Source organism: Carcharodon carcharias, chromosome 36 (assembly GCF_017639515.1).
Source record: "Carcharodon carcharias isolate sCarCar2 chromosome 36, sCarCar2.pri, whole genome shotgun sequence".
Classification (NCBI taxonomy): Eukaryota; Metazoa; Chordata; class Chondrichthyes; order Lamniformes; family Lamnidae; genus Carcharodon; species Carcharodon carcharias.
The window spans coordinates 8,246,852-8,260,653 of record NC_054502.1 but is presented as its reverse complement, the minus strand read 5'-3'; the positions used below and the strand labels follow the sequence as shown (position 1 = coordinate 8,260,653).

General features: G+C 55.7%; 1 protein-coding gene across 1 annotated transcript in view; it reads right to left on the bottom strand.

Annotated features, from left to right (window-relative positions):
• Nucleotides 1-909: 909 nt before the first annotated feature.
• The window catches only part of LOC121272930 (thrombospondin type-1 domain-containing protein 4-like), a 173,103-nt gene continuing 160,210 nt past the window's right edge, over nucleotides 910-13,802 (bottom strand). The window contains exons 13-18 of the mRNA XM_041179807.1: nucleotides 13,046-13,250; nucleotides 10,226-10,399; nucleotides 8,906-9,079; nucleotides 6,146-6,325; nucleotides 4,339-4,483; nucleotides 910-2,060 (exon numbers count right to left, since the gene is read on the bottom strand). Coding sequence (XP_041035741.1) covers nucleotides 1,894-2,060; nucleotides 4,339-4,483; nucleotides 6,146-6,325; nucleotides 8,906-9,079; nucleotides 10,226-10,399; nucleotides 13,046-13,250 — 1,045 coding nt within the window. The 3' untranslated portion in view covers nucleotides 910-1,893. The remainder of the gene's footprint in view (nucleotides 2,061-4,338; nucleotides 4,484-6,145; nucleotides 6,326-8,905; nucleotides 9,080-10,225; nucleotides 10,400-13,045; nucleotides 13,251-13,802) is intronic.

Genomic DNA, 13,802 nt, shown 5'->3' with positions numbered 1-13,802 from the left:
AGGGATATCCTAGGAAACTGAACGCCAGGGTGCACCGTCAGACTGAATTCTGCAGCTTAACACGGACAGGAGGCAAAAAGGGGAAACGCAGGGACTTGGTTGAAAGCTTAGCCACAGACCCAGAAGGAGAAAGGAGTGGCATTTCGAGAGAGAGCCCTTGGCTATCCCAGGATATCCCCACAGTGCTTTACAGCTGGTGCAGTGCTTGGAAATGTGGCGATCGTGGTGAGGTGGGAAATGGAAGGGGGCGAGAAGAATCAGAGGAGGGCTGAGGAGGATCAGGAATCTGTGGATGTTGACTGCAGTGGGCAGTGAGAAAAGGCTGAGTGAAGGGTGGGGAGGTTCCAAGGATAAAGGGTCTGGGAAAGAAGGAGTTAAGAGTTAGAAACAGTGTGATGAGCCAAGATTCCAGCAACGGCTTATATTTATGTGGTGCCTTGGATGATGTTCCTGTGAATTTGGGTCATCTACTTAGGTCAAACAAAATTTAAGGATGAGCCACATGGAAATATTAGGGACAGGTGACCATAAACTCAGTCAAAGACGTCTGTTTTAAGGAGCGTTTTAAAGGAGGGGAAAGAGAGAGAGAGGTTTAGGGGGGGAATTCCAGAGCTCAGGGTCCCCCCCAGGCAGCTGAAGGCACGGCCGCTAATGGTGGAGCGATGGGAATCAGGGGATGCGCGAGAGGCCGGAAGGGGAGGAGCGCAGAGATCTCGGAGGGTTGTAGGGGCTGGAGGGGGTTACAGAGATAGGGAGGGGTGTAGGGGCTGGAGGGGGTTACAGAGATAGGGAGGGGTGTAGGGGCTGGAGGAGGTTACAGAGATAGGGAGGGGTGTAGAGGCTGGAGGAGGTTACAGAGATAGGGAGGGATGTAGAGGCTGGAGGAGGTTACAGAGATAGGGAGGGGTGTAGGGGCTGGAGGAGGTTACAGAGATAGGGAGGGGTGTAGGGGCTGGAGGGGGTTACAGAGATAGGGAGGGGGGAGTCCTTGGAGGGATTTGAAAACAAGGATGAGAATTTTAAAAGAGGTGTGGACAGACTAGTAACCCAACTGAAGTCAGCAGGTGCAGAGTGTGGTAAATGGGGCTGGGTGGGAACAGACGGCCTTAGTTGTGAAGCCATCAAGTCCTCGGAAGCTCACCTCAGGATGAAATGAGACCCCGAGTTTACAAACGGACTGGCCTGAGCCGAGACGGTTGTCAGGGAAAGGGGGGGCCAAGCTGGGGAAAATCGGGGTTCGGAGTGGGGACGGAGAGTAACGGCTTCAGCCTTCGCTGCGGTTAACTTGGAAGCGAGGAGAGGAACAGCGCGGAGGGAGAGCAGGTCAGCCGGGAGCGTTGCAGGAGAGGAGAGCAGAGCTTAGAACAGCACCGCTCATGGTGTGTCGGGGGTGGGGGGCGGGGGGCAAGAGGGGACGGGTTGAAGGGTGATCGAAGAAGAGGGAGGGCAGCCTATGGAGAATTGGAGGCGGTGGGGAGGGTGAACTCTACTGTTGAGAGGCTCTCAAAGGCAGGAACCTCTCGATCGTTCTCAGGAGGATGGTGGTGGTGTCTGGGGCAAGGAACCCTCCGCTGGCGATAGATCAGGGGCAGCTGCTGGCGGGGGGGGGGTGGTGCTGGATAAAACCTCGAACCGGGATCTCAACCGCGGCCGTGTCAATAAAATAAATAAATAAATAGATTTCAGCAATAGTCCTGACCCAGGTACATAATATTTAGAGGAAGACTAACTGTTGCGTCTGATAGAAAGTAGCGGTGGTTAATTGTGCCAGGCTTCGAGGCCTAGCCATTGCCCTGGGCGACCGCCCGAGCGGCGCCAAAGGGAGCGGTGGTGACAAACGTACAGATCTCGGCCTAAACTTCGGGGAAAGAAAGGAAGGAAAGAGCGAAGTCCTCAGGCTCCTCCGCCGCGGCCGGACATGCCGTGGTGTCGGGGGTCGCTCGCTCGGCGCTCGGCATGGGTGCAGGACGCACAGCAAACCATTTTATAGTAAGAATAGACACATAGCCGGGCCTGCATCACCACAGGGCAGTTATAATGCTTGTCCTTGCAGTTTTCGTCTGAGGAGGAATTGGGAAAAAAAGAGACAAACGTTAGCCAAGTGACCGAGTAAACGAAAGTCAACGTTCATCCAGGGGATAGGGCTGTACAGTGGAGTCGAGGCAGCAGCTCAGTCATAATCTTACCGAAGTGTAACAGGCGCGAGGGGCTGAACGGCCTCCTCCTGTTCCTGTGTAACAGGCTCGAGGGGCTGAACGGCCTCCTCCTGTTCCTGTGTAACAGGTTTGAGGGGCTGAATGGCCTCCTCCTGTTCCTGTGTAACAGGCTCAAGGGGCTGAACGGCCTCTTCCTGTTCCTGTGTAACAGGCTCGAGGGGCTCAATGGCCTCCTCCTGTTTCTGAGTAATACGCTCAAGGGGCTGAATGGCCTCTTCCTGTTCCTGTGTAACGCACTCGTGCGGGCTGAATGGCCTCCTCCTGTTCTGTGTAACAGGCTCGAGGGGCTGAATGGCCTCTTCCTGTTCCTGTGTAACGCACTCGAGCAGGCTGAATGGCCTCCTCCTGTTCCTGTGTAACAGACTCGAGGGGCTGAATGGCCTGCTCCTGTTCCTGTGTAACAGGCTCGAGGGGCTGAATGGCCTCCTCCTGTTCCTGTGTAACAGACTCAAGGGGCTGAATGGCCTCCTGTTCCTGTTTAACAGACTCGAGGGGCTGAATGGCCTCCTGTTCCCCTTTAACAGACTCGAGGGGCTGAACGGCCTCCTGCTGCCCTTAATCTCCAACCCTCTCCGACTGGCATGGAGACTCCAGGAACTGAAGTTGGTTAAGGTGAGAGAGGGCCAGAGGGGTCAGGATCAGGAAGAGTTGGTACCAGGCCTGGTCGAGGTTAGACATCTGGAGGTGGCTCTTTTCCCAGGAGAATACTGAACCCCTGGAGCAGGCAACCACCTCCTGATCCTGAATTTCCTCGCACAGGAGCTGAAGTGGGGATTGTCTCGTACAAAGGACACGGAATTCAGGGCCAGAGACTCCTCCTGGATCAGTATGAATGGGTCAGAGAGGAACTCCACCCCCACCGATTTCACCCAAAGCCTCAAAATGGCTCGCGTTTAAAATCTTTTTTTATGTCTCTCCCAAGAGATGGCACGGATTTCGAGTGGGGTAGGGTTTTTTCTTTAATTCGCATTTATTGCCCATCCCTAATTGCCCCCTTGAGAAGGTGGTGGGTGAGCTGCCTCCTTGAGCCGCTACTGTCCCTGTGGTGTAGGTACACCCACCGTGCTGTTAGGGAGGGAGTTCCAGGATTTGGACCCAGCGACAGTGAAGGGACGGCCGATATATTTCCAAGTCAGGATGGTGAGTAACTTGGAGGGGAACTTCCAGGTGGTGGTGTTCCCCATGTGTCTGCTGCCCTTGTCCTTCTAGATGGTAGTGGTCGTGGGTTTGGAAGGTGCTGTCTAAGGTGGGTGGGATAAGCCCGGACAAACCATGGGGGCTTTGAGATCTGCAGGACACTGCTACAAACACTCTGGAGAAAATCCCAAAGAAACATTTAAAAAAATAAAGTTTCTCATTTCGTTGTACAAATATTGGAGATTTGGGGAGGAGAGACCGTTTAACGGACGGCCAGTCAGGAAACAAGGACCCATTTTTCTGCTTTCCAATTGGCTGTGGGAAGGCAAAGCTCTGCAAGATTGGGCCAATGGTGCAAGGGGGTGGGGAAGTCAGCGGCATGAGTTCATGTGATGAAATCTCCAGGAATGCACCAACCCAAGTTGGCGACCGCTGCAGCCCAGGGTTATCAGTTTTGGGGAAGGGAGATGTTTCCCTCCAATTGGGATTGATGCCTGTCACCCCCCCCTCCGTGTCCTCAGACACGTCCAATCAGGGGTCTGGGACTTCCGCTCAGTCATAGAACACTGACCAATCAGGGGTCAGGGATTGAGGTCCGCCCACTGAGCGCTCACCAATCGGAGATCCGGGATGACCCTTGACCATTGAGCCGGTAAGGGTCACTGACCAATGATCAGGGGCATTGGCCCCGTCCCCTCTGGAGGCCAGGGTACTGAGGTCAAGCTTTATGTCCCGGACCAACATGGGTCAACTCAACAGCGATCCAGAAGAACAAGACTGGAATCTCTCCGATTCTCCGGGCTCGGTACCCACTGGGTGAAGCAGACCAAAGGAGGCGAGAGGAAGGTTCACAGATTCTGCAAAGCCAACGCCCCCCCCCACCACCCCCCCCCACAACCCCACCATCACCCCCCCCCCCCCCAACCAACCCTTGCTGTTCCAGGGCAGGAGTCACACGCCCTTGACCATGCACTCGCTCACTCACCAAGCTCCGGGATACAGGGGTGACTGTGGCAAATCCGCTGGTCACTTGGCTTCTCCGCCACATCGCAGAGGCTGCTGGGAAAGCCTGCGTCATCCAGACACCTCACCTCCCTCACCTGGACCCCGCCCATGCACGACTTGGAGCACTGCCGTTGGACAAAGATCAGTGGCGTCAGCAAAGCCCCCTTTCTGGTAACCCCCTCAGCCCCTCCACAAAACCCACCACCATCGTCCCTCAAACTTCGAGCCCCCCACTATACGAGCCCTCTCATGACACATCTCTCCTGAGAATCTGAAGCCCCCCAAGGACTCTCAAGCAGCAATGAGGTAAACTCAATCTCTTACTTTCTCAGTGATGTTGATCGGTGGATAGATGTTGGTGGGGAGGTCCAAACAAAAAAAAAGGGGGCAGACCCTTCAAATGAAAGCCAAAGCCGTTCAGGGGTGATGTCGAGAAGCACTACTTCACACAAAGGGGATTGGGAATCTGGAACGCTCTCCCTCAGAAAGATATCAGAGCGGGGGGAGGAGTCCATTGAAAATGTTAAGGTCAATGTTAAGGGCGTGGTCAAGGGATTATAGAGTAAAGGTGGGTAGATGGAGGCACAGATCAACCAGGTAATGAATGGTGGTGTGAGATCAAGGGGCTGAATTTTTTTTATATTCATTCACGAGGTGTGGGCATCACTGGCTGGGCCCAGCATTTATTGCCCAGCCCTAATTGCCCCCTTGAGAAGGTGGTGGATGAGCTGCCTTCTTGAGCCGCTGCAGTCCCTGTGGTGTAGGTACACCCACCGTGCTGTTAGAGAGGGAGTTCCAGGATTTTGACCCAGCGACAGTGAAGGGACGGCCGATATATTTCCAAGTCAGGGAGGTGAGTGGCTCGGAGGGGAACTTCCAGGTGGTGGGTGTTCCCCATGTGTCTGCTGCCCTTGTCCTTCTAGATGGTAGAGGTTGTGGGTTTGGAAGGTGCTGTCGAAGGAGCCTTGGTGAGTTGCTGCAGTGCATCTTGTAGATGGTACACACGCTGCTGCTACTGTGCGTCGGTGGTGGAGGGAGTGAATGTTTGTGGATGGGGTGCTGATCAAGTGGGGCTGCTTTGTCCTGGATGGTGTCGAGCTTCTTGAGTGTTGTGGGAGCTGCACTCATCCAGGCAAGTGGGGAGTATTCCATCCCACTCCTGACTTGTGCCTTGTAGATGGTGGACAGGCTTTGGGGAGTCAGGAGGTGAGTTACTCTCCGCAGGATTCCCAGCCTCTGACCTGCTCTTGTAGCCACAGTATTTATATGGCTGGGTCCAGTTCAGTTTCTAGTCAATGGTAACCCCCAGGATGTTGATCGTGAGGGATTCGGTGATGATAATGCCATTGAAGGTCAAGGGGTGATGGTTAGATTCTCTCTTGCTGGAGATGGTCATTGCCTGACACTTGTGTGGCGTGAATGTTACTTGCCACTGGTCAGCCCAGCCTGGATATTGTCCAGGTCTTGCTGCATTTGGACATGGACTGCTTCAGTATCTGAGGAGTCACAAGTGGTGCTGAACATTGTGCGATCATCAGCGAATATCCCCACTTCTGACCTTATGACGGGAGGAAAATCATTGATGAAGCAGCTGAAGATGGTTGGGCCGAGGACACCACCCTGAGGAACTCCTGCAGTGATGTCCTGGAGCTGAGATGGTCAGCCATCACAATTGCTGACTGCCTGTCTATAATGTGGAATTTCCTCCCTTTAACCTACTCATCCAACACGTACAAACACTTCCCACCCCAGTACACCCTCAGTGTTCCTCAACAACCACTGCTCACCTCACTCCAGCCTGTAATGAACCACCGGGCCCCACAAGGACCAGCACTGCACGGCTGCACCGAGGGAGGCTTATCCAGATGCGCACAGTCTGCCGGCGCCGTCACGGTGAAATTGTTCCCCAATTTGATGACACAGATGAGGTCCCGATTCTGGGTGCCATTGCCACACTGAACAGGACACTAGAGGAGAGAAATGACAGAGTTAAAACACTGGAGAGAGGTGGCTGCATTCATCTCTGCCAGACCCTACACCCCTCCCTATCCCTGTAACCTCCTCCAGCCCCTACACCCCTCCCTATCTCTGTAACCTCCTCCAGCCCCTACACCCCTCCCTATCTCTGTAACTCCTCCAGACCCTACACCCCTCCCTATCTCTGTAACCTCCTCCAGCCCCTACACCCCTCCCTATCTCTGTAACCTCCTCCAGCCCCTACACCCCTCCCTATCTCTGTAACTCCTCCAGACCCTACACCCCTCCCTATCTCTGTAACCTCCTCCAGCCCCTACAACCCTCACTATCTCTGTAACCTCCTCCAGCTCCTACACCCCTCCCTATCTCTGTAACCTCCTCCAGCCCCTACACCCCTCCCTATCCCTGTAACCTCCTCCAGACCCTATACCCCTCCCTATCTCTGTAACCTCCTCCAGCTCCTACACCCCTCCCTATCTCTGTAACCTCCTCCAGCCCCTACACCCCTCCCTATCTCTGTAATCTCCTCCAGCCCCTACACCCCTCCCTATCTCTGTAACCTCCTCCAACCCCTACACCCCTCCCTATCTCTGTAACCCCCTCCAGCCCCTACACCCATCCCTATCTCTGTAACCTCCTCCAGCCCCTACACCCCTCCCTATCTCTGTAACCTCCTCCAGCCTCTACACTCCTCCCTATCTCTGTAACCTCTTCCAGCCCCTACACCCCTCCCTATCACTGTAACATCCTCCAGCCCCTACACCCCTCCCTATCTCTGTAACATCCTCCAGCCCCTACACCCCTCCCTATCTCTGAAACCTTCTTCAGCCCCTACACCCCTCCCTATCCCTGTAACATCCTCCAGCCCCTACACCCCTCCCTATCTCTGTAACCTCCTCCAGCCCCTACACCCCTCCATATCTCTGTAACCTCCTCCAGCCTCTACACCCCTCCCTATCTCTGTAACCTCCTCCAGCTCCTACACCCCTCCCTATCTCTGTAACCTCCTCCAGCCCCTACACCCCTCCCTATCTCTGTAACCTCCTCCAGCCCCTACACCCCTCCCTATCTCTGTAACCTCCTCCAGCCCCTACACCCCTCCCTATCTCTGTAACCTCCTCCAGCCCCTACACCCCTCCCTATCTCTGTAACCTCCTCCAGCCCCTACACCCCTCCCTATCTCTGTAACCTCCTCCAGCCCCTACACCCCTCCCTATCTCTGTAACCTCCTCCAGCCCCTACACCATTCCCTATCTCTGTAACCTCCTCCAGCCCCTACACCCCTCCATATCTCTGTAACCTCCTCCAGCCTCTACACCCCTCTCTATCTCTGTAACCTCCTCCAGCCCCTACACCCCTCCCTATCTCTGTAACCCCCTCCAGCCCCTACACCCCTCCCTATCTCTGTAACCTCCTCCAGCCTCTACACTCCTCCCTATCTCTGTAACCTCCTCCAGCCCCTACACCCCTCCCTATCTCTGTAACCTTCTTCAGCCCCTACACCCCTCCCTATCTCTGTAACCTCCTCCAGCCCCTACACCCCTCCCTATCTCTGTAACCTCCTCCAGCCCCTACACCCCTCCCTATCTCTGTAACCTCCTCCAGCCCCTACATCCCTCCCTATCTCTGTAACCTCCTCCAGCCCCTACACCCCTCCCTATCTCTGTAACCTCCTCCAGCCCCTACACCCCTCCCTATCTCTGTAACCTCCTCCAGCCTCTACACTCCTCCCTATCTCTGTAACCTCCTCCAGCCCCTACACCCCTCCCTATCTCTGTAACCTTCTTCAGCCCCTACACCCCTCCCTATCTCTGTAACCTCCTCCAGCCCCTACACCCCTCCCTATCTCTGTAACCTCCTCCAGCCCCTACACCCCTCCCTATCTCTGTAACCTCCTCCAGCCCCTACACCCCTCCCTATCTCTGTAACCTCCTCCAGCCCCTACACCCCTCCCTATCTCTGTAACCTCCTCCAGCCCCTACACCCCTCCCTATCTCTGTAACCTCCTCCAGCCCCTACACCCCTCCCTATCTCTGTAACCTCCTCCAGCCCCTACACCATTCCCTATCTCTGTAACCTCCTCCAGCCCCTACACCCCTCCATATCTCTGTAACCTCCTCCAGCCTCTACACCCCTCTCTATCTCTGTAACCTCCTCCAGCCCCTACACCCCTCCCTATCTCTGTAACCCCCTCCAGCCCCTACATCCCTCCCTATCTCTGTAACCTCCTCCAGCCCCCACACCCCTCCCTATCTCTGTAACCTCCTCCAGCCCCTACACCCCTCCCTATCTCTGTAACCTCCTCCAGCCGCTACACCCCTCCCTATCTCTGTTACATTCTTTAAGATTCTCTGTAAAACCTATTTCTTTAGCCACGTTTTTGCTCACCTGATTTACCCAGTGAGCCCTCACGTTGCTCAGTGCCAAATAATAAAGCTCCTGTGATGCCCCTTTGTAAAGGATTCTATCCTAAATGCACGTTATTGATAATCTCTTCTCTCCTGCTCAGTGTCCTGCCTCCTTTTCGCTCCCTGCACAATGTGCCCGTTGCCTAACCCTGAGGTACCCACCTGGTTCCAGGGGCTGGTGTACCACCGCACCTGGTGCTGGCAGTGTGGCCGGGTGCATGCCCGCGTCTCGGGGGGTCTGGGTCCCTCGCAGCCTTTGGGAGAATGGTCGTTGATGTAGTTGGTCAAGCACAGGACCGACCTCTTCTGTACCCCAATCCCACACTCGGCTGAGCACTGCAACAGAGGAGACGTGTGGGGAGGGGGTGAGTCACTGAGGCTCACTGGAACCAACCCAGCCAAAACAGACACTCCCTCCGCCAAACACCACCCACCCCTCGAGAGACACTCCGCCCCCCCCTCCCCCAACCGGCCAGCCGGCCCTCCCAGACACCACCCCCTCCCCCCAACCCCCTCCCCCTCCCCCCCCCACCAGCCCTCCGAGACACCACCCCCCTTGGGAGACACTTCCCTACCCGCCCCAGTGCTACCCCACCTAGACCCAGATACACCACCCTTGGGAGACACCAATCCCTCAGGCACACTCCCCGTACCAGACACTCCACCCCTGGGGGACACCCCTCGCCCACCCGCTGCACCACCACCCCTTCCCCAAACCCAGATACACCACCCCCTCAGGTGACACTCCCCCTGGGTGAAGACGCAGCTGACTCCCCAGCTTCCTCTCTCTGCCGGATAAATATGTTGAGACTACATCGGGGAGAGTCTCTGGGCCTGGCTGGGTTCAGGACTCTCAGCTGCTGGACTCTGAACTCCAGTCGAGCACTGCGAGCGGACACAGCGCCTTCTACTTGGCCTTCATTCTCCGAACGAGGGCAGCAAGTTTCCTTCCCTAGAGGACGTTAGTGAACCAGTTGGGTTCAGACAGTCCGAAAGATTGACCATCACTCTTCATTTCCAGATTTTACAAAGGGTAATTTAAATTTACCATCTCTGGGTTGGTCGTTCGGTGGTACAGAAGCTGAGCATTGCTGGGAAAAGAGACATGCTGTTGAAGCTTTTCGTCTTACACTCATCAGGACACGCTCAAGATTGTCAAATTTCCAAAGGGAACAATTTATACTGCATGAGAAAAGGGTGCGTTCTCCATGGCGACGCCTCGACCAATCAGAGCCGACTTGCCAACCAATCAGCACACCTTTCTCACGCAGTGTACATTGTTGCTCTCTTTGAAATTTGGTATTCTTGCATCTGTCCTGATGAGTCCAAGATGAAAAGCTTTGACAGCATGTCTCTTTTTCTCTGGATTGTCAGAGGTGGGGATTTTTTTTTCTCTCAATTTTAATAAGATAACCTTGTGCGTGACCCTTGCGTTGACTGACCTAACCCTGGAAGGGCGCCGTTTGACCTCTCTCCGCCTACCTTGCTGCTCCAGTCAGTGTAGAACCAGGTCTTCACACACGGGCCCATGTCACACGTCTCGCTGTCGGTGGGTTTCTGCTTGGCGCTGCACTCCCCCTCCCCCACCACGTTGCCCTGGTTACTGACGCAGCGGATGCTCCGCTTCCTCTGGCCAACTCCGCATGGAACGGAACACTGGGGACAGCGAGACAAAGGCGTCAAAGACTGTTGGGAAAAGAGGTCAGTCCTGAGGCAGGGCGAGGGAAGTCCCCTTGGTGGGGGTGGTGGGGGCTGCGGGGGGGGAGGCTGAATGTTTGCGGGGCAGTGGGGGGGGGGTGCTTGTCGCGTTCTAAGTCTCGGACCAGCACGAGCAGTTTGTGCTCAGGAGGATATCGAGGCAAAGGGGCGGAAATACATTTACCAGAACGAGACCACAAACTGGGGAGGTTCGAACGATCGAGAAGGGCTGAACAGGCCGGGGGGTGGGGTGTGTTCTTTTCTCTCGAGAAGAGAAGGCTAAGTGGGGGGTGGTGATCCGATCAAGGTCTTTAAAATTCTGAAAGGGGATCGATAGGGTCGACGTAGAGAAGATATTTCCATGTGTCGGTGGTGGGGAGGGAACTAGGGGGCCATCGATAACAGAGAGTCACTGATAAACCCAACGAAGAATTCAGGAGAAACTTCTTTACCCGGGGAGTGGGGAGAATGTGGGATTCACTCCCGCGGGGAGTGGGGAGAATGTGGGACTCGCTCTCACAGGGAGTGGGGAGAATGTGGGACTCGCTCCCGCGGGGAGTGGGGAGAATGTGGGATTCGCTCTCACAGGGAGTGGGGAGAATGTGGGACTCGCTCCCACAGGGAGTGGGGAGAATGTGGGACTCGCTCCCACGGGGAGTGGGGGAGAATGTGGGACTCGCTCCCGCGGGGAGTGGGGGAGAATGTGGGACTCGCTCCCGCGGGGAGTGGGGAGAATGTGGGACTCGCTCCCGCGGGGATCGGGGAGAATGTGGGACTCGCTCCCACGGGGAGTGGGGAGAATGTGGGACTCGCTCCCGCGGGGAGAGGGGAGAATGTGGGACTCGCTCCCACGGGGAGTGGGGAGAATGTGGGACTCGCTCCCACGGGGAGTGGGGAGAATGTGGGACTCGCTCCCACGGGGAGTGGGGAGAATGTGGGACTCGCTCTCACAGGGAGTGGGGAGAATGTGGGACTCGCTCCCACAGGGAGTGGGGAGAATGTGGGACTCGCTCCCGCGGGGAGTGGGGAGAATGTGGGACTCGCTCCCGCGGGGAGTGGGGAGAATGTGGGACTCGCTCCCACGGGGAGTGGGGAGAATGTGGGACTCGCTCCCACAGGGAGTGGGGAGAATGTGGGACTCGCTCTCACAGGGAGTGGGGAGAATGTGGGACTCGCTCCCGCGGGGAGTGGGGAGAATGTGGGACTCGCTCCCACGGGGAGTGGGGAGAATGTGGGACTCGCTCCCACAGGGAGTGGGGAGAATGTGGGACTCGCTCCCACAGGGAGTGGGGAGAATGTGGGACTCGCTCTCACAGGGAGTGGGGAGAATGTGGGACTCACGCCCACGGGGAGTGGGGAGAATGTGGGACTCGCTCCCACGGGGAGTGGGGAGAATGTGGGACTCGCTCCCACGGGGAGTGGGGAGAATGTGGGACTCGCTCCCGCGGGGAGTGGGGAGAATGTGGGACTCACTCCCACGGGGAGTGGGGAGAATGTGGGACTCACTCCCGCGGGGAGTGGGGAGAATGTGGGACTCGCTCCCACGGGGAGTGGGGAGAATGTGGGACTCACTCCCGCGGGGAGTGGGGAGAATGTGGGACTCGCTCTCACAGGGAGTGGGGAGAATGTGGGACTCGCTCCCACGGGGAGTGGGGAGAATGTGGGACTCGCTCCCACGGGGAGTGGTCGAGGTGAATCGTGAAGACCCATTGAAGGAGGGAAGCTGGATAAACACATGAGGGACAGAGGAATAGAAGGATAACGTTGACAGGGTGAAATGAAAGGGGAGGGGGGTGGGAGGAAGCTCATGTGGAGCAGGAACACCCAGCACCAAGCAGAGGGGCCGAATGGCCTGTTTCTGTGCTGGGAACACTTTGCAAAAGGTGAGACGATGATATAAGTATGTCTTCCAAACCATTTTTGCTTTCAGAAAAATGGCTGCAGGTTACAGGGAGGGAAAACTGAGGGAGGGAGGAAGGAGGAAGGACTTGGGAAGGAATGAGTTAGAGGAAGAGACACTCCAATGAGGGCCAGTGGGAGGGGGGGAGTATTCAGTACAAAAGAGGCTTTGGGCCTGAGGAAGAACTAGGGTCGGGAAGTGGAGAGGAACAAAGTCTCGAGGTAACAAAGGCATGGATGAGGGTTTCAGCAGCGGAAGAGCTGAGGAGGGGCAGATCTGGGCAATGTGGCTTTGGGGAACAACAACCACCTGCATTTATATAACACCTCGGAAGTGGCACAACGTCCCCGAGGCCCTTTGCTGGCATGTTTCGAATTAAAATTCGACCCTGAGCCACATAAGGAGATAACAAGGACAGGTGAACAAAACCGCAGTCAAAGAGGTCGGTCTTAAAGGAGAGAGGGAGAGAGTGAGAGAGGTTGAGGGAGGGAATTCCAGAGCTCAGGGCCCCCCCCCGCAGGCAGCTGAAGGCACGGCCGCCAATGGTGGAGCGATGGGAATCGGGGGATGCGCAAGAGGCCAGAATTGGAGGAGCGCAGAGATCTCGGAGGGGTGTAGGGGCTGGAGGGGGTTACAGAGATAGGGAGGGCTGTAGGGGCTGGAGGGGTTTGAACAGCGGGAGTGTGAAGGGATAAAGTATGTACCGATTCCCAGTCGGTCTGTATCTGCCAGTAGGTACAGGCCCGAGCCTCACACGGTTGAGTGGCGTTGGGCTTCTCCAGGTGACTGCAGCTGTGATGATGGACAGTGACGGTCCGGTTTGCATATGCCTGACGACAGAGCACCTGCCGGTTATGAATGCCACGTCCACAGGTCTTGCTGCATTGTGACCAGGCTCCCACACTCCAACTAGATAAAAAACAAACACACACATGGAGACAGTCAGGAAAGAACGTTGACCAGCGCCCCATCACTGCAGCTTCATACTGCCACAAACCCACCCTAATCAGAAACAGCAAACAAGAGAGTCAAGGCAAAACGGCTCAACCCAAATTATACATATGGCAAGAAAATAGCATCTGGTCTCCCTAACCATGATAGAGCACTGGGGCACTACACCCCCTCGAATAGATTCCAGTCTGTAACTCACTCCCTGGTATCTGTTATTCTATACATAAACCACCCCGAACCCCTCGAATAGATTCCAGTCTGTAACTCACTCCCGGGTATCTGTTATTCTATATATAAACCCCCGAACCCCTCGATTAGATTCCAGTCTGTAACTCACTCCCGGGTATCTGTTATTCTATATATAAACCCCCCCAAACCCCTCGATTAGATTCCAGTCTGTAACGCACTCCCTGGTATTTGTTATCCTATATATAAACCACCCCAAACCCCTCGATTAGATTCCAGTCTGTAACTCACTCCCGGGTATCTGTTATTCTATATATAAACCAC